General features: G+C 44.7%; 1 protein-coding gene across 1 annotated transcript; it reads right to left on the minus strand.

Moving 5' to 3' along the window:
- Positions 1-9,678: 9,678 nt before the first annotated feature.
- On the minus strand, positions 9,679-14,911 carry opn4xb (opsin 4xb). The gene is given in 4 exon segments (XM_055632281.1): positions 9,679-9,866; positions 11,247-11,408; positions 13,909-13,913; positions 14,562-14,911. Coding segments are annotated over 4 exon segments (597 nt in total). The 5' UTR covers positions 14,804-14,911.
- Positions 14,912-20,793: the final 5,882 nt, after the last annotated feature.

Consider the following 20,793-nt stretch of genomic DNA (forward strand, 5'->3'; position numbering starts at 1 on the left):
CGCTCTTTCTTAAGCAATTTATCTCATACTGAGTATTGCAGAGCAGTGCCAGTGTATCCTGTTGAGTGTCCGTCATCTCAGTTCCATCGATGGAACGAGCGAACGCCATTATGCCCGATGTCTGAAGCTTCAAAATCTTCTGCATTTTGACCTCCTGGGCTCTTATGCCAGCTCAAATGTACCCCCAGATTGCACTATTTACTGCAGGGACATTTAATGAAATACAGTTCTCAGGAGGCATGTATTTCTCCGTAGTCTCGTTGATTACCTGCTCCTGTAGTGGATGGCAAAACAGGTAGTCAATGCTGGCCGCCAGTTTGGTCTGTAATGGCTGTCCTGATTGCGGTGGCACCTCAAATTTTGTGACCACTCCCAGCAGCTCTTTTGGATCCTGCACCCCCAGCACACTGCCGGTTTCTTCAGCCATATCCCCTTCTTCAGGGCCATCCCACCTTAACCCCCCCCCCCCCCCCCTCCTCCACTCACAATCTCACCCCCCATCAACTCCATCTACACTTCACACTGCCTCAGGAAAGCAGACAACATAATCACGGAGCACTCAGACCTCAGTTATTCCCTAATCTCCTCTTCTTCAGGATTGAACCTGGGTGTGGGTTCGAATCAGCACCTCGACCCGCTGCGCCACTGTGCCATCCTTGAAGTAATTTATATTTTAAAACATTCAGACAGAGAAATTACAACAGACATACATTATTGTTTGACCATGAAATTGATTTTGTTTTGTGCACCTTAAGATCCTGTCCCACTGGACGAGGTAATTCAAAAGCTCTCCCGAGTTTAAAAAAAAATCAAACTTGTGGTAAGCACGTAGAATGTACGTAGCGGGTACGTCGGAGCTCGAGACGTCTCTTAGCGACTCGTAACGCTAACGGCAGGTACTCGAGAAACGCGGTAAGCTCGTGAAGACTCGTGAAGATTTTTCAACATGTTGAAAAATGTCCACGAGAGCCCCGAGTACCTACGAGTGGCTATTACAGTAATTCTCCGAGTTCGAATCGGGGAAACTCGGGAGAACTCTTCAATTAGCTCGTACACTGGGACAGGCCCTTTACCAAGAAATGTAAACCTACTTACTATTTCACCACTGGAGAATGAAAATCTAACAGAGGTGTTCAAGACAAAGGACTGGGTGCTGAAGTCTCATTCTTTCACTGAGAAATCCCTTGCTGAAGCAAACACTACATCCTTCTTCACTGCACACGACATACCTCTGGCAATTGTTGCTCTGCAGGGATAAAATGCACATGTTTGTAAATCCTATTTTATTATCAAATAAACCAGATTCAAACATTGATAGCATATGTCCACATGACTATTTACAGCAACCCATTTTCATAAGTTCATGTCATAGAAGCAGAATTGGTCCATTTGGCCCATCAAGCCTGTACTGTCTAAATGTTTCTTAAACATTGTGACAGTGCCTGCCTCAACTACCTCCTTCAGCAGCTCATTCCATGCACCCCACCACCATTTGTGTGAAAAAGTTACCTCTCGGTTTCCTATTATTTGGTCTCCCCCCAACCCCCCCACTGCCCCCCCCCCCCCAAACTGCCCTTCTTATGGCTTTTTTTCAACCCTTTGTGTCCCCTTCCATAAACCCATGTCCTCTGGTTCTTGATTCCCCTACTGTGGGGATCAAGAGACTGCGCATCTACCCGATTTATTCCTCACATGATTTTGTACACCTTCATAAGATAAAACTTTAAAGGAAGGTATATACAGTGGCTTGCAAAGGTTTTCACACCGCTTGAACTTTTCCACATTTTGTCACGTTACAACCACATACGTAAATGTATTTTATTGGGATTTTATGTGATAGACCAACACAAAGTGGTGCATAATTGTGAAGTGGAAGGAAAATGAGACATGGTTTTCACATTTTTTTACAAATAAAAAACTGAAAAGTGTGGCCTGCAAAAGTATTCAGCCCCCCTGAGTCAATACTTTGTAGAACCACCTTTCGCTGCAATTACAGCTGCAAGTCTTTTGGGGGTATATCTCTACCAGCTTTGCACATCTAGAGACTGAAATTTTTGCCCATTCTTCTTTCCAATTTGGAATAGCTCAAGCTCAGTCAGATTGGATGGAGAGCGTCTGTGAACAGCAATTTTCAAGTCTTGCCAGAGATTCTCAGTTGGATTTAGGTCTGGACTTTGACTGGGCCATTCTATCACATGAATATGCTTTGATCTAAACCATTCCATTGTAGCTCTGGCTGTATGTTTAGGGTTGTTGTCCTGCTGGAAGGTGAACCTCCGCCCCAGTCTCAAGTCTTTTGCAGACTCTAACAGGTTTTCTTCCAAGATTGCCCTGTATTTGGCTCCATCCATCTTCCCATCAACTCTGACCAGCTTCCCTGTCCCTGCTGAAGACAAGCATCCCCACAGCATGATGCTGCCACCACATGTTTCACAGTGGGGATTGTGTGTTCAGGGTGATGTGCAATGTTAGTTTTCCGCCACACATAGCGTTTTGCATTTAGGCCAAAAACTTCAATTTTGGTCTCATCTGACCAGAGCACCTTCCTCCACATGTTTGCTGTGTCCCCCACATGGCTTGTGGCAAACTGCAACGGGACTTCTTATGGCTTTTTTTCAACAATGGCTTTCTTCTTGCCACTCTTCCATAAAGGCCCGATTTGTGGAGTGCACGACTAATAGTTGTCCTGTGGACAGATTCTCCCACCTGAGCTGTGGATCTCTGCAGCTCCTCCAGAGTTACCATGGGCCTCTTGGCTGCTTCTCTGATCAATGCTCTCCTAGCCTGGCCTGTCAGTTTAGGTGGACGGCCATGTCTTGGTAGGTTTGCAGTTGTGCCATACTCTTTCCATTTTCGGATGATGGATTGAACAGTGCTCCGTGAGATGTTCAAAGCTTGGGATACTTTTTTATAACCTAACCCTGCTTTAAACTTCTCCACAACTTTATCCCTGACCTGTCTGGTGTGTTCCTTGGGCTTCACGATGCTGTTTGTTCACTAATGTTCTCTAACAAACCTCTGAGGCCTTCACAGAACAGCTGTATTTATACTGAGATTAGATTACACACAAGTGGACTCTATTTACTAATTAGGTGACTTCTGAAGGCAATTGGTTGCACTGGATTTTATTTAGGGGTATCAGAGTAAAGGGGGCTGAATACTTTTGCACGCCACACTTTTCAGATTTTTATTTGTAAAACAATTTGTAAACCATGTATCATTTTCCTTCCACTTTACAATTATGCGCCACTTTGTGTTGGTCTATCACATAAAATCCCAATAAAATACATTTACGTTTGTGGTTGTACCGTGACAAAATGTGGAAAAGTTCAAGGGGTATGAATACTTTTGCAAACCACTGTAGATAGGAAAGGTTCAGAGGGATATGGGCCAAATGCAGGCAATTGGGTCAAAATTAGATGGGGCACCTTGGTTGGCTTGGATGTTTTGGGCTGAAGGGCCTGTTACCATGCTGTGTTAATCTATGACTCTAAAAGGTTTGGGAAGATAAGTGTCCCACTCCTGTGTCCATTTCTTGTAGACAAGATTGATGAAGATTTGACCAGAACTCGAGGGCCTGAGCTACAGGGAAAGGTTGCGCAGGTTAGGACTCTATTCCTTGGTGCACAGAAAGATGTGGGGTGATCTTATAGAGGTGTGCAAAATCGTGAGAGGAATTGATCGGGTAAACACCCAGAGCCTTTTGCCCAGAGTAGGGGAATCGAGAACCAGAGGATATGAGCTGAAGTTGAGGGGGGGAAATATTTAATAGGAGCCTGAGGGATCACTTTTTGACACAAAGGGTGGTGGGCATATGGAACAAAGCAGCCAAAGGAGGTAGTTGAGGTAGGTACTATCGCAACTGTTTAAGACACATTTGGACAAGTATGTGGATAGGTTTAGAGGGGTATGGGCCAAATGCAGGCAGGTGGGACTAGTGAGATGGGGCATGTTGGTCAACATGGATAAGTTGGGCTGATGAGCCTACTTCCACGCTGTATGACTACGACTCTGTGACCCTTCCCTCCATCTTTGACAATCATGGGGTTTATATAAAGCCTACCATCTCCTCCGGCCAGAAGATAGACACAAAGAGAATGGAGTTGAGAGGGAAATATATATCAGCAATGATTAAATGGCAAAGTAGACTCGACGGGCAAAAAGGTCTAATTCTGCCTTTTGACATGAACATGAATGAAGGGCCTGTCCCACTTGGTGATTTTTTTGGCGATTTTTGCGGCGACATATCAGTGTCGCCAAAAGATTTTGAACATTTCAAAATCCAGCGACGACAAAACAATGTTACGACACTTGAAAGAACACCGAGCGCCACACGTCATCACGCCGTGTCACCGCCGCATCACCACCGCATCACGCCGCAAATTTTTCGGTGACCTGATACATCAGTTAATGATGCCGGCAGTCGCTGAAAAAAATCGCCAAGTGGGACAGGCCCTTTAAACACTTGCCCGTCTCGATGGTGATTGCTACTAGCCAGCCAAGGCTGCCACCTTGTGGAGTGAGGTATATTGCATGTAACACACTCACGGGCTTTTGTGCTTGTGTGTTCTGCTATAAAATAAAATTGAGTACTGATTTGATATACTCCCACTAGACAAGTACACTTAAGACAGCGTTGTAACAGGCCCTTCAGTCCACCGAATCCGCACCGACCAGCGATCACCCTGTACACTAGCACTATCCTACATACTAGGGACTATTTATAATTTCTTTACTGAAGCCAATTAACCTACAAACTCCTTCATTGTCAGAGTGAGGGTAAGCGCTAATTGGAGGAATAGCATCTCATATTTCAACTGGGCAGCTCACGACCCAGTGAATATTGATTTCTCCAATTTCAAGTAACCCGGGCACTCTCTCCCTCACCCAAGTCACATCAGGTTCCCGTTCTCACCTCGCAAACACTTAACAATGGTCTGTTTCCTGTAGCACCGTTACTTTTTTGCGCATATCTTTCATTCATTTGTTCTATATCTCAGTCTATGTCTCTTGTTTCCCTTTCCTTTGACCAGTCTGAAGTGGGGTCTCGACCCGAAACATCACCCATTCCCTCTCTCCAGGGATGCTGCCTGTCCCGCTGAGTTACTCCAGCATTTTGTGTCTATCCACAGTTCTCCACATTGTTTCTCTTGAGGTCACACCTTCCCCAGCCAACAATGAGCCCACCAGGCACCACCCTGCCTGACCTGGCCCTGGTGGTCCTGGTCTTCTCTCACCTCCAGCTCTTCACCCCCCACCCCACCTCCACCTCCTACATTCAGTCCGAAGAAGGGTCCTGATCCGTAGCATCCTTTGCCTCCAGAGAAACTGCCTGACCCGCTGAGTTACTCCAGCACTCCCATTTACTTAATTGGAGACCATTGAACAATCCTTAATCAAATTTGTGCAGAAAGGAACTGCAGATGCTGGTTTAAACCGAAAATAGAAACAAAAAGCTGGAGTAACTCAGTGGGACAGGCAGCATCTCTGGAGGAGGAATGGGTGACATTTCGTGTCGAGACCCTTCTTCAGACTGATTATCGGACTTCAATGTTATATCTTGGACTGAATGTTGTATACTTTATGCGTGATCTGTGCACTATGTGGTAAATTGATTGTATTCATATATAGTCTTTTCTTTAACTGGATTGCACACAAACAATCACTTTTCAATACCCAGGTATTGACCTGGGTACAAGTGGGAATAGTGACTGACTGAATGAATGGATGATATTTTGTGTGGCCATGATATTATGACAAAGGTGCTTTTATGAGGTAGAATTTCCTGTAGATCCCTTTGATGGTGGAGAGATCAGTACCAATGATGGATGTGATCATGGACCCTCCTCAGAGGGTGCTCAGGAAGAATAACATCACTCAGAGACTGCTGCTGTCCTTTTATCGGTGCTCCATTGAGAGCATACTAACATACTGTGTATGCGTGTGGTACACCAGCTGCACAGCGGCTCAGAGGAAAGCGCTCCAGAGGGCCATTGACAACGCCCAGAGGATTGTCGGCTGCCCTCTCCTTACCTTGGAGGACTTACACAGTTCCCGCTGCATCAAAAAATCCCAGAGTATCATAAAGGACATTTCTCACCCCGGACACCCCCTGTTTGAACTGTTGCCGTCAGGCAGACGGTACAGATCTACAAGGACAAGGACGAACAGACTAAAAAACAGTTTTTACCCCACTGCTATAAAAGCACTAAATGTAGCCGCCAAGGAACGCAGGGGCGATACAGACTAAGGGACTGTGGTACACTGTGAAATCGACAGAAGGATGGAGGGTTGGGTGTTTATGCGTGCTATTTTCGTGATATTTATTTTAGTTGTTTATCTTTTAATATTTTATCTTGTATGTATCGTTAGCTTTTAGAAATGTTTGAATGGTGCACTGACTGGCTGACATTTTTAAATTTTGTTGTACATGGTTCATGTTACAATGACAATAAAGAAACTATTCTATTCTATCCTGGGTTTCGAATGAATTATTTAACCACTGCCAGGGTCCCATGAAATACTCAGTGATGAGGTTTCACACGGAGTTTAAAAAATAAATGTTTACATACTGAACTTCTTTGTGTAGGAAGGAACTGCAGATGTTGGTTTACACTGAAGATAGACACTTGGAGCAACTCAGCAGGACAGTCAGCATCTTTGGAGAGAAGTAATGGGTGATGTTTCGGGTCGAGACCCTTCTTCAAAGCCTTCTTCAACTTATTTTTGTTTACATATCTGTTGTGCTGTGTCAGGTAAGAATTTCATTGCAGAATCAAGGAACTGCAGATGCAGCTTTGGACCACAGATAGACACAAAATGCTGAAGTAACTCAGCAGCATCTCTGCAGAAGAAAGATGGGTGACGTTTCAGGTCAGGTGTGAAGAAGATTCCCGACCCAAAATGTCACCCAACCTTTTTTTGTCCTGGGATGCTGCCTGATCCGTTGAGTTACTCCAGCACTCTGTGTCTCTCTTAAGAATTTCATTGCTCCGTTTCAGGACATAGGATAATGAAACATTCTTGACTCTTCGCTGTCTCACTTGCACCTCCTCCAACCTCATCTACTGTATCCGCTGTTCTAGGTGTCAACTTCTATACATCCGCGAGACCAAGCGTAGGCTCGGCGATTGCTTCGCTGAACACCTCCACTCAGTCCATGTTGACCAACCTGATCGCCCGGTGGCTCAGCACTTCAACTCCCCCTCCCATTCCCAATTTGACCTTTCTGTCCTGGGCCTCCTCCATTGCCAGAGTGAGGCCCAGTATAAATTGGAGGAACAGCACCTCATATTTTGCTTGAGTAGTTTGCACCCCAGCGGTATGAATGTTGACCTCTAATTTTAGGCAGCCCTTGGTTTCTCCCTTCTTCCCCTCCCCCTTCCCAGTTCTCCCACAAGTCCTACTGTCTCCGCCTACTTCCTTTCTCTTTCCCGCCCCCCCGACATCTGTCTGAAGGAGGGTCTCAACACGAAATGTTGCCTATTCCTTCTCTCCATAGATGCTGCCTCACCCGCTGAGTTACTCCAGCATTTTTTGTCTACCTTTGACTCTTGACTGTCTCCCATTGACCTTTGCCCAATATTCATCCCATCAATCAATCAATCAATCAATCAATCAATCAATCAATCAATCAATCACTACCACTTTGCTGCTGTGCTTCATGCATTATAATATCGCTGTTCCTCTTAGGAAACCTGAACGGAAACTTCTGGAGACTTTGCGCCCCACCCAAGGTTTCCGTGCGGTTCCCGGAGGTTTTTGTCAGTCTCCCTACCTGCTTCCACTACCTGCAACCTCCGGCAACCACCTGCAACCTCCGGGAACCGCACAGAAACCTTGGGTGGGGTGCAAAGTCTCCAGAGGTTTCCTTTCAGGTTTCCTAAGTGGGACAGGGGCATTAACACTGACCACACTACAAACATCTTCATAATTGGCTTGGGTCAGCTGATATTGTGAAATAATTGATAGAAATTCACATTATATATTTTTCCATTGCATTTCCTTCCCACGCTGAAAATAATAGCAACCCCACACTCTTTAAATTATTATTTTAAGACTATAAGATCATAACACATAGGAGGAGAATTAGGCCATTCAGTACATCAAGTCTGCTTCGCCTTTCCATCCAGGCTGATCCAGTTATCCCTCTCAACTACATTCTCTTGCCTTCACCCCATAACCTCTGATGCCCTTCCTAATCAAGAATCTATCAATATCGGCTTTAGACTTCGTAATTTCAGTTTCACTGTACCTTAATTGGTACACGTGACAAGAAACAGACCTTTGAACTTTAGAGACTTTAGTGTAAAAACAGGTCACAGGAACAGGTCATTTGGCCCACCGAGTCCACTCCGACCAGTGATCACCCCGTACACTAACACTATCCTACATATGAGGGACAATTTACTATTGTTATACCACAGCCAGTTAACCTGCAAACCTGCACGTTTTGGAACGTGGAAGGAACTGGAGCACCCGGTGAAAACTCAGGCGAACACAGGGAGAACATACAAACTTCATACAGAGAGCACCCGTAGTCAGGATCAAACCTGGGTCTCTGGCGCTGTAAGGCAGCAACTCTACCGCTGCGCCACCGTGCTGCCCCTCTCTGCTTTAAAAATACGTAATGTTTTGACCTCCACAGCCGTCTGTGGCAATGAATTCCACGGATTCACCTCTTTCTGACAAAATAAATTCCTCCTTACTTCCATTATAAACATAGAAACATAGAAATTAGGTGCAGGAGTAGGCCATTCGGCCCTTCGAGCCTGCACCACCATTCAATATGATCATGGCTGATCATCCAACTCAGTATCCTGTACCTGCCTTCTCTCCATACCCCCTGATCCCCTTAGCCACAAGGGCCACATCTAACTCCCTCTTAAATATAGCCAATGAACTGGCCTCAACTACCCTCTGTGGCAGAGAGTTCCAGAGATTCACCACTCTCTGTGTGAAAAAAGTTCTTCTCATCTCGGTTTTTAAAAGGATTTCCCCTTTATCCTTAAGCTGTGACCCCCTTGTCCTGGACTTCCCTAACATCGGGAACAATCTTCCTGCATCTAGCCTGTCCAACCCCTTAAGAATTTTGTAAGTTTCTATAAGATCCCCTCTCAATCTCCTAAATTCTAGAGAGTATAAACCAAGTCTATCCAGTCTTTCTTCATAAGACAGTCCTGACATCCCAGGAATCAATCTGGTGAACCGTCTCTGCACTCCCTCTATGGCAATAATGTCCTTCCTCAGATTTGGAGACCAAAACTGTACGCAATACTCCAGGTGTGGTCTCACCAAGACCCTGTACAACTGCAGTAGAACCTCTCTGCTCCTATACTCAACTCCTTTTGCAATGAAAGCTAACATACCATTCGCTTTCTTTACTGCCTGCTGCACCTGCATGCCTACCTTCAATGATTGGTGTACCATGACACCCAGGTCTCGCTGCATCTCCCCCTTTCCCAATCGGCCACCATTTAGATAATAAAGGTACATCCTTTTATTCTGAGGCTATGCCCTCTGGTTCTAGACTCTGTCATTACTGGAAACATCCTCTCCTCATCCTTCCACATTAACCCAATCATCCGTGGGATCATTCTCGTAAACCTCCTCTGGAACCTCTCCAAAACTAGTTGGGGAAAAAAGGAATGTGAGTTGATGGGAATAATTCAGTTTGCACTACATAATGTGTAGATACACTTCCCCCGCACAACCAACTAATGCGACACATGCATACGGAGACCATGAGAAAATAAATACTATGATGGCTATGAGTGCAATCTTGTCCAGCTTCCATTCATTGTGTCAAGTTTGTTATTGGCTAACGTATGTGCTTTTTCTATAACCTCCCATCTTCTTGATATCCCAAAATAGAAAGCATTAGTGGATAGTATGTGAAATATATAGGTGAATAATAGGACATATTTCTCTATGTTGGCGGCACAGTGATGCAGCTGGTAGGGTTGCTGCCTTACTGAGCCAGAGTCTGGGTTCGACCCAGACTACGGGTGCTCTCTGTACGCAGTTTGTGCGTTCTCCCGTGACCATGGGTGCTCCGGTTTCCTCCCACATTCCAAAGAAGTACGGATTTGTGAGTTAAATAGCATCGGTGGGATGGAAGTGGAGGAGGGCTAGGGAGAACCACGTTTGATTTACGACTCTTCCTTGCACTATTGAAAGACCATTGGCCTGAAGTATTAACTCTGTTGTTTTCTTTCCACAATCACTGCCTGACCAGCTGACTATTGCACTCACATTTAGATCTTATTGAAATGGTCCAACGAGTCTGATCTTATAGAGATGTATAAAACCATGAGGGCAGTAGGTAGGGTGAATGCACAGTCTTTTACCCAGAGTAGGGGAATCAAGAACTAGACGATATAGGTTTAAAGTGAGAGAGGAAAGATTTTGTTTAGGAAAACTGCAGATGCTGTTTTAAGTTGAAGGTAGACACAAAATGCTGGAGTAACTCAGCGGGACAGGAAACATCCCTGGAGAGAAGGAATGGGTGACATTTTGGGTCGAGACCCTTCTTCAGACTTAGTTTAGTTTCAGATTTAGTTTAGTTTAATTTAGAGATGCAGCATGGAAAAAGGCCTTTCAGCCAACTGAGTCCACATCAATCATTGATCATCTGTTCGTTCACACTCGTTCTATATTAACCCACTTTCTCATCCATTACACACTACAGGCAATTAACAGAAGGCCAACTAACCTACAAACCCACATGTTTTGGCGAAGTGAGAAGAAACCATAGCACTCGGAAGATATTCACGCAGTCACAGAGAAACATGCAAACTCCACGCAGACAGCACCTGAAGTTAGGATCCAATCCAGGTTTCTGGCACTGTAAGTTAGCAGCTCTACTAGCTGCACCACTGTGCCGTCTTTCGTAAGCCTTTCCAATTAGGAAACTAAGGGGCAGCTTTTTTCACATAGAGGGTGGAGGGTATATAGAACGAGCTGCCAGAGGAGGTAGTTGAGTGAGGTACAGTAACATCATTTAAAAACCATTTGGACAGGTACATGGATTGGGAACGTTCAGAGGAATATGAGCCAAACACGGACAGGTGGGGTTAGTGTAGATGGGGCATCTTGGTCGACTTGGGCAAGTTGGGCTGAAGGGCCGGTTTCCGTACTGAATGACTGTATGAGTCCGTCAGTGTAATGTGGAGTAGACAACTAATACTGACCATGCCAGAGCATGCATCTCCCATGATCATGAAACATATTGTGATTGCCTTACCTGCAACTGCTCTGAACAGCCTTGAACATGACTATGTAGCAGTAGGATATCACAACCAGAGGTACGAAGAATACAAAGCAACAGAGCATCAGGGTGAAGGTCCTGTGGGAAGGAGATATTGTCAGGCAATCCCAGGTACAGGAAGTCATGAGACCTTCAACAAGTAGGAAAATATTATTTTCAAAAACATTTAAAAATTTCAAAAGGTACGGTGGTGGTCCAGCAGTAAGTTGGTGCATTTCAGTGTCAGTTTCAACCCTTACGATGAGTCTGTATGGAGTTTGTACATTCTCCCAGTGAGGGTGTGGGTTTTCTCCGGGTGCCTCAGTTTCCTCCCACATTCCAAAGACGTACAGGTTTGTAGCTATAATTGGCTTCAATAAAAATTGTAAATTGTTCCTGTTACATATGCTACATATTCATTGTAGCAGTCCCAACCTCCTGCACTACTTTGTATCAGGCACACTCACCCCACACACACACACACTGTGATTAGGTATGTAAGCACTTTTAGTATCACAACGCCACACAGAGAAAGCAGCTGAATAAAGGAGTACAATAAGGCAACCAAAACAACCTGAATTGTGTCGTTTATTATCAGGATATCAAACACGAAGACACAACAGTTCCTAGTGTGCAGGATAGTGCTAGTGAATGGGGTCATCGCTGGTCACCGCAGACTCGGGGGCCAAAGGGTCTATTTCCGCACATTTATATGTTTATCATCATGTAAAAGGAGGCCATTCAGTCCATCGGGTTTATACTGGGCCTCAGAACAAACACAGCAATCCCATTACCTTTTTTAAAGTCTAAAAGTAAAGAAAGACATTTATAATTGATGCTTAGAATTTACAGATCTTTTTGATTGAATGATGCAATGTGGAAACAGGCCCTTCGGCCAACTGGATCCATGCTGACCATCGATCACCCATTCATACTAGTTCTATGTCACCCCACTTTTGTACCCACTACACTGTAATTTCTTCTGGTCTTGGGAAGAGTTGTTCCCAAACCAAGCTGTGTTAGAACCCAACAATAAGCTTTCCGCACACTAGGGACAATTTACTGAGCTCAATTAACCTACAAGTCCACATATCTTTGGGATGTAAGAGGAAACCCATGTGGTCACAGGGAGAACGTGCAAACACCGCACAGACAGCACCCGAGGTCAGGATCGAACCTGTGTTTCTGCTGTCGTGAGACAACAGCTCTAACAGTTGCACCACTGTGCTACCCCGAGATAACTTTTTTTCATGTTCATATGTTTGTCATCATGTAAAAGGAGGCCATTCAGTCCATCAGGTTTATACTGGTCCCCAGAGCAAACACAGCATCCCATTCCACACTTATATTGCTGTAACCTATTCTCTCTCTCGTGCGCTTGAGAATCTGTGGATTTCCTTTGGGTGCTTTGGTTTCCTCCCACATCCCAAAGACGTGTGGGTGAGTTAATTTAGTTTTTAGAGATACAACGTGGCACCAGGCCCTTCAGCCCACCGGGTCTGTACCGTCCGGCGATCCCCATACACTAGTTCTATCCTGCACACTAGGGAGAAGTTACAGAAGCCAATTAACCTGCAAACCTGCACGCCTTTGGAGTGTGGGAGGAAACCGGAGCAGCCAGAGAAAACCCACACGGTCATGGGGAGAACGTACAAAGTCCGTACCGATAGCACCCATAGTCATCATCGAAACTGAGTCTCTGGCGCTGTAAGACAGCAACTCCATTGTGCCACTGTGCCACCCCTCTGCGCCACTGTGCTGCCATGTGCTCTGTCCCCCACTGCGCCTCTTTGTCACTGCAAATTGTCCCATTTTCAGGAATCACACTCTCAATGCTGTAATTCTGACACTGTGGCAGTAATTACAAAAGCTCCTCATTTATAGTAAAATACTTTAGGATATTCTGCGCACTTGTTTTACAGCTGTGTTCTGTGCTTTACAGCTTGTTTTACAGCTATGCTTTTAGCTGGCAAGAAAAAGATATTGAGAATCCATTTGTGTGCATTCAAACAAGCTCCCGCATACTATGCCCCAATTTTAAACTATCCAATCCCTTCCTGCAACAGATGTCTTGAAATTTTGGGCAGCAGAGTGGCGCAGCTGGTAGGGCTGCTACCTCACAATGCCAAGAGACCACGGTTTGATCTTGACCTCGTAAATCTTCTCTGCATCCTTTCCATGACAATATCTTTCCTACAACATGATGGCCTCACCAACATCTTACATAATTGTGACATGACATCCCGACTTCGATACTCAAGTCTTCAATGCTCATGATAGGTGGGTACCAGTGTCAAAATCTCTTAAACGCCACTATCGTATTGCACTGTGGCAGCACGTTCCAGACCTCCATCACCTTTGTGTAAAAAACACAACTTGCTCAGCACATCAGTAAATGTGGACAGATTCTCCCTGTGAATGCACAGGTTTCCTCCGGTTTCCTGTCAAGCCCGCAGGAAATTGCAGGCAATTGTGGACGCAGCCCAGACCATCAGATAAACCAAACGCCCTTCCATTGACTCCATTTATACCACACGCTGCCTTGGCAAAGGCCCGCAGCATAATCAAGGACGAGTCGCACCCTGGCCACTCCTTTTTCTAAGATTATGGAGATGGCTGGTTGGTGCGCACCCGGTGGGCCAAAGGGCCTGTTCCTGCATTGTATCTCTAAACTAAACTTAGACTATAGAACAGTACAGCACAGGAACAGCATCCCTCTCCTCATCAGAACTGCCCCCTCCATCGACTTCTTTAAATCGTGGCTCAAAACCTATTTCTACTCCCTAGTGTTTTTTGAGGCCCTCTGAGCAGTTTATGTATGTATTGTTATGTCTGTGTACCATTGTATGTAGCACATTAGTATTTGCGCTGATGTACAGCACTTTGGTCAACGTGAGTTGTTTTTAAATGTGGTATACAAATATAATTGATTGATTGATTGATAATGTCTGTCCTTAACCTGATGCCAATTTAAAGTAATCTCCTCTGTTGCATGTGATCGGTATCCCTATATTTCCTGCACTTCCATATGCCAATCAAAAAGCTTCTTAAGTGCCACTAACAGATCTGCTTTAGCGTATGGGGATCGCTGGGCAGTGTGGACTTGGTGGGCCGGAGGGCCAGTTTCCGCGCTGTATCTATAAACTAAGCTAAACTAAACTAAACCAAACCAAACTAAACTAAAACCCACGTAAATAAAATCAGTAAGTCTGGATTTCTCTTTACAAAGTGAAGCTTAAAGTGCATCAGATCATCACATTCAACCTCATTTAGAGTGCCGCTAATTGCAGACTGTGACTTGGTAAAGAGTCACTTACTCCATCTGAACAGTGGAGGGAGACTCCATGCAAGTGAGTGGCGCCAAACAGCAAGAGTAATCTGCTGGGTATTCTTCTTTCTTCTCAAGCCAATACAATGTAACGGTTTTGTAATAACCCAGTAGCAGTCAATAGTTATTGCCATTAAAGTGATCATCAATGTAATCCCAAAAAGTACTCCATAAAAGCAGGAGAGTTGACATGCTGCAAAGAAACACCAGGTTCTGAGATTGAACATAGAACAGTCCAGCACAGAAACATTCAGCCCACATTGACCATGCCGGCATGATAACAAGTTAATCCTTCTACACAATTTACAAAGGTTATCATTCAGTGCATTGGGATGTTGATGAGTATAAGAACATAGAACATAGACGTACAAGGTTCTGAGGTTAAACATAGGACATCGTCCAATACCGCACAGGAACAGGCCCTTCAGCCCACAATGCCCATGCCGACATGATGGCAATTTAAACTAATCTCTGCTGCCTGCACATGATCCATATCCCTCCATTCCCCACACATGTATGCGCCTATCTACCAAACCTCGTAAATGCCACTATTGAATTTGCCTCCACCACCACCCCTGGCATTGTGATACAGGCACCCACCACTCTAAAAATGTACTTTGTATATCTTGTTTAAATGTTGCCCCTTTATATATACTAGACCACGAGGGGCGCCACATGATGGCAGCCTCTGCCTACAGTCTGTCTGTTTTTCTATATATTTTGTTTATTTTTTAGTTTGTTTAAAAGTATGTTTTGGAGGATTTCTTTTGTATTTCTTTGTGGGGGAAAGAGGTAGGGTGAGGGGGAAACCGTTTCTCAGTCACTTCCTGGCGAGGATGTGACTATTCTCCGAGTCGCATCTTCGCCCCCCTCACGGTCTACCAACTTGATTGGCTGGGCCTTTCCTGCCAGGGACCGGACCAGAGCTTCAGCAGCAGTGCAGCACTGGATTCGCTGCGGAGCGGACGATGCCTTACCTGGATCGCCGTTTGAAGCTCCGGAGTGTTGGGCCTGCTGCTTCCACATCGCGGAGCTGTGGTTCGTAGAGCTTCCAGCACGGGCAGCGCTGACTTCAACATCGCGGAATCCTGGGATCCCTTTGCTGAGGGCCGCCAGCGTGAATCTCCGCCCAGCTCGGCCTGTGGACTTCAGTAGGGAAGTGGCCGATTCGGATGTCCAAGCTGCTGAGAATGTACCCCAGTTCTGATGTCGGAGTTCCATCATCCGGCGAGCGGGCCTGAACACCGTAGCGGCGACAGCGAGGGGTTTGGGAGCCCCCCGACCACGGGTGAACAACAGAGGACAATAGAGGAGGATGACTGAACTTTGAAACCTTCCCTCACAGTGGGAAACTTTGATCCCGCTGTGTGGGGATGTCTGTGTTAAAGACTATCGTGTTCTGTGCTCATTTTTATTCGTATGTCTGTATGGTGACCACACATTTCACTGTACCAATTGGTACATGTGGCAAATAAATGTATCTTGTCTTGCCTTGTCTAAAAAAAGATCCTGCTTGTGAATGCAGTGCATTGCTTGTGTTTGTGTCACCACGTGGAGCTGTTTAACTACGTTTTTTCTGCGCCAATGAAATTCACAAGTCAGCAACGGCGACAACCTACGACAACCTACGACCACCTGGCAGCCCACTACCACTGCACCTACGTCATGAGAATCCTCACTACTCTCCATGGCATCAAAATTCTGGTCACCGCTAATTTTTTAAGGATGCCGTTACGACTTATTGCAAATCTGAGGGCACTACTCACCACCATGAAGGCGACTCCCCGGCAACCACCTGCGAACATGTGGCAACCGCATAATCTCCTGCCTAAAAAGTCACCTAAGTGGGACAGGCCCATTACAGCGCCTGGGACCGGGGTTCAATCCTGACCATGGGTGCTGTCTGTGCGGAGTTTGTACGTTCTCCTTGTGACCGATCTGGGTTTTCCCTGGGTGCTCATAATACAGTGCTATACATAAATATATATGTGGAATATTTTAATGTATTAATCTATATATATTTATGCATGACAGTTAATAACAACAGCAGCTTCAAACAATATTGTCGTTAGTTTATAAAAAACGGTGATACTTCTAGCTAATTCAAACTATAAATTAGAGCACTGCTATTTATCTACATATATTGATATATAGCACCATTAAATGTCGGCAGAATGAGAATCCGATGATGCCGGATTTAATTGCCTGCAATTAATTATTTTCATTTAATTGATTCAACGATGTTAAATCTTTCATTCCATATTAAGAAATTGGACATCAACAGTTTTTTAGGAAAGTAGAATGCAGACAAGAGGCTGTTTTGTGGGGGATGGGGCTTGTTGGTACCTAGTTCTTGCCTGCAAATGAAACACGGCTAATGACTCAACGCATATTTCTGAAGCAAGTTTGAATTTTACAAATTATAGAACTTTATAGATTGGGTCAATGCACACGGTATTTTCCCCAGGGTTCGGGAACCAAGAATATGAGGGTGTGTAAGAAGCAACTGCAGATGCTGGTTTACACTGAAGATAGACACAAAATGCTGGACTAACTCAGCGGGTCAGACAGCATCTCTGGAGTCATAGTCATAGAGTCATACAGCGTGGAAACAGGTCCAACTTGCTCACATCGGCCAACATGTCCCATCTACACTAGTCCCATTTGCCTGCGCTTGGTCCATATCCCTCCAAACCTGTCCTATCCATGTACCTGTCTAACTGTTTCTTAAACATTGGAATAGTCCCAGCCTCAACTACCTCATCAGGCAGCTTGTTCCATACACCCACCACCCTTTGTGTGATAAAGTTACCTCTCAGATTCCTATTAAATCCTTTCCCCTTCTCCTTGAACCTGTGTCCTCTGGTCCTCGATTCCCGTACGCTGGGCACGAGACTCTGTGCATCTACCCGATCTATTCCTCTCATGATTTTATACACCTGTATAAGATCACCCCTCATTCTCCTGTGCTCCATGGAATAGAGACCCAGCCTACACAATGTCTCCCTATAGCTCACACCCTCTAGTCCTGGCAACATCCTCATAAATCTTCTCTGAACCCTTTCGAGCTTGACAATAGCTTTCCTATAACACGGTGCACAGAACTGAACATAATATTCTAAATGCGGTCTCGCCAGTGTCTTATACAACTGCAACATGACCTTCCAACTTCTATACTCAATACTCTGACTGATGAAGGCCAATGTGCCAAAAGCCTTTTTGACCACCCGATCTATCTGCGACTCAACCTTCAAGGAACCATGCACCTGTACACCTAGATCCCTCTGCTCTACAACACTCCCCAGAGCCCTCCCATTCACAGTGTAGGTCCGATCCCAAGTGTGTGACGGATAATGTTAGTGCACGTGGGTGATCGATGGTCGGCATGGACTTGGTGGGCCAAAGGACTATCTCTACAGTCTAAAGTCTACAGTCTAATGTGAACCTATCAATCTCTGCTTTAAAAATACCCAATGACTTGACCTCCACAGCCACCTGTGGCAATGAATTCTACAGATTCACCAGCCTTTAACTAAAGAAATTCTCCCTAATCTTCTTTCTAAGGGTACATCCTTTTATTTTGACCCTAACCAAAATTCTATCTCAGCTCCAAACTTCAATGGACTGTGCGCAACTAAGTTGCACTACATATTTTGACACCGTATTTGAATACCTTGAAAAACTGATCATTTATTCTATATTGCTTTGTGGTATTGGCGCATTTTCGAATGGCGCATGGCGAAACAGAGTTTTGTTTGAGCCTCACTGAGGTTCAAATGACAATAAATATTGTATTGTATTGTATTTTATATGGCTGTAAAACTGCAGCAAGTAGGAATTTTGTTCTTCCAGTCTTTTTTTTCCTTTACAAGGAGCTTTTATTCAATTAATCACAGTTACAGATTACTGGAAAGATCAAAACTACCCCGCAGATTGCAAATATCAATCATTCAGTCTTCAAATTACAATGTGGTCATCCTTATCCACAATGCACTTGGCCTCCCCATGGCGACCAGCGATCATGGAAGGCGCCCAGAGTCCCCGTGGACACCACGTTGTTCCCTCTCCAGGGTCACATGGGCACGGATGTAGACCAGAAAGAGGGGCAGGCAGTCGAATTGGGAAGAACCCTTGACTACCCGCTGCCCGGACACGCGAATGGCCATCTTGTACAGGCTCTGGTGCAAATCCACAAGTAAATCTCTTCCCCCCCCCCCACCACCGACCATCCATCCCCCCTCCGTGCTGCATGACCATACATCAGTAGCGTGGGGCTGAAATGCCGCAATGCTCCAGTCCGGATTAAACACTTGACAATTAAACACTTTTGACTCTTGACTCTTAAAGATTTTGGCAAAGCTGCAATCAATGGGTCTGGATATTGGGATCTGGGGAGTTCTTTAAACCTCATGGAGACTGGACTGCAAGATATACATGGACCTGCACCCACAAGTCAACTCCCATGACCGATTTGAATCCATCAGCAACAGTTCCAATCGATGCATCATTACAACTCCCCACCAGTCTTGTGATTCACAGAGCTTTCATCAAACAAAATTGCTCTGGGGCAGAGAGTCAGATCACATTGTTTTTAAATAGTATTGATTTCAAGGGCACTAGATCGATTCTTTCCCTAATTGCATGGTAAATAAAACTCAAAAGACATCAGTATAACTCTTGACACTTTAGAGATACAATGTGGAAACAGGCCCTTCGGCCCTCTGAGTCCACGCGAACCAGGGATCACCCCTCACACTAGCACTGCCCTACACATTAGCGATGATTTACAGAAACCAATTAATCAACAAACCTGCATGTCTTTGTGGAGTGTGGGAGGAAACAGCGATATTGTCTATGGTTTGTAAAAATTCAGGATATTTCGAGTTAATTCAAACCATTAACTAAACAAGTCACTTTTAGGTTTATTAATACACCTGAACCTAAATATAACCTGGAGGTGGTTTTCTAAATTTATAGTTTTCATCAACCATTGGCAATATTGCTGTTTGATTCCCCTGTCCCACTTAGGAAATCTGAACGGAAATCTCTGGAGACTTTGCGCCCCACCCAAGGTTTCCGTGCGGTTTCCGGAGGTTGCAGGTGGTTGCCGGAGGTTGCAGGTAGTGGAAGCAGGTTGGGAGACCGACAAAAACCTCCGGGAACCGCACGGAAACCTTGGGTGGGGCGCAAAGTCTTCAGAGGTTTCCGTTCAGGTTTGCTAAGTGGGACAGGGGCATTAGACTTAAGATGCAGCGTGGAAACAGGCCCTTAGGTCCACTGAGTCCATGTGGATCACCCCATACACTAGCACTATCCAACACATTAGGGACAATTTTGCAACTTACCACAGCCAATTAACCTACAAACCTGTGCGTCTTTGGAGTGTGGGAGGAAACACGGTGAAAACCCATGCAGGGAGAATGTACAAACTCCGAATAGGCAGCACCCATAGTCAGGAAAGTACCCGGGTCTCTGGCGCGGTAAGACAGCAACTACTGCTGTGCCACTATGCCACAAGATTAAATTGTGATTATATAATAAATGCATAAACATTTAAGTGAAATATTTAGTGACATAGAAATATTAAGTGACATAGAAGTTAAATATTTTAATTCATAGTTTAAATAAGTTAGAAATATTCTGTTTATATAAATAGACAATATTACTGTTTAACTAATTATAGTTTTGAATAAATATATAGAGATAAATAGGTGAAATATTTCAATTTATAGTTTAAATCAGCTAGAAATATAATTTTGAGATATTGCTATTGGTTTAATTTTGGGTGTGTATCATGAAGAAACATTAAAACCATTCTTTGAATTCCCACACATTGCAACATGAGCACATATTCACAAGAATTTATCGATCCTAAGAATTATTAATCTTAATTGTTCAGGACAAGTCTAGTGCCTGTCAGCACCAAGTCAGAAGTCAAGGTTTTAATTTTCAGGAGGTTAATAATCGACTGTTGTAACTCAAACAACTTTTACTATGCATAGGGTGACGGAGAGCATAGAGTCATGGAGTGGTTACAGTGTGGAAACAGGCCCTTTGGCCCAACTTGCCCACACCGGCCAACATGTCCCAGCTACACTAGTCCCACCTGCCTGCATTTGGCCCATATCCCTCCAAACCTGTCCTATCCATGTACCTGTCGAACTGCTTCTTAAACGTTTGGATAGTCCCAGCCTCAGCTACTTCCTCTGGCAGCTTG

This window comes from Leucoraja erinacea, chromosome 1 (assembly GCF_028641065.1).
Source record: "Leucoraja erinacea ecotype New England chromosome 1, Leri_hhj_1, whole genome shotgun sequence".
Taxonomy (NCBI): Eukaryota; Metazoa; Chordata; class Chondrichthyes; order Rajiformes; family Rajidae; genus Leucoraja; species Leucoraja erinaceus.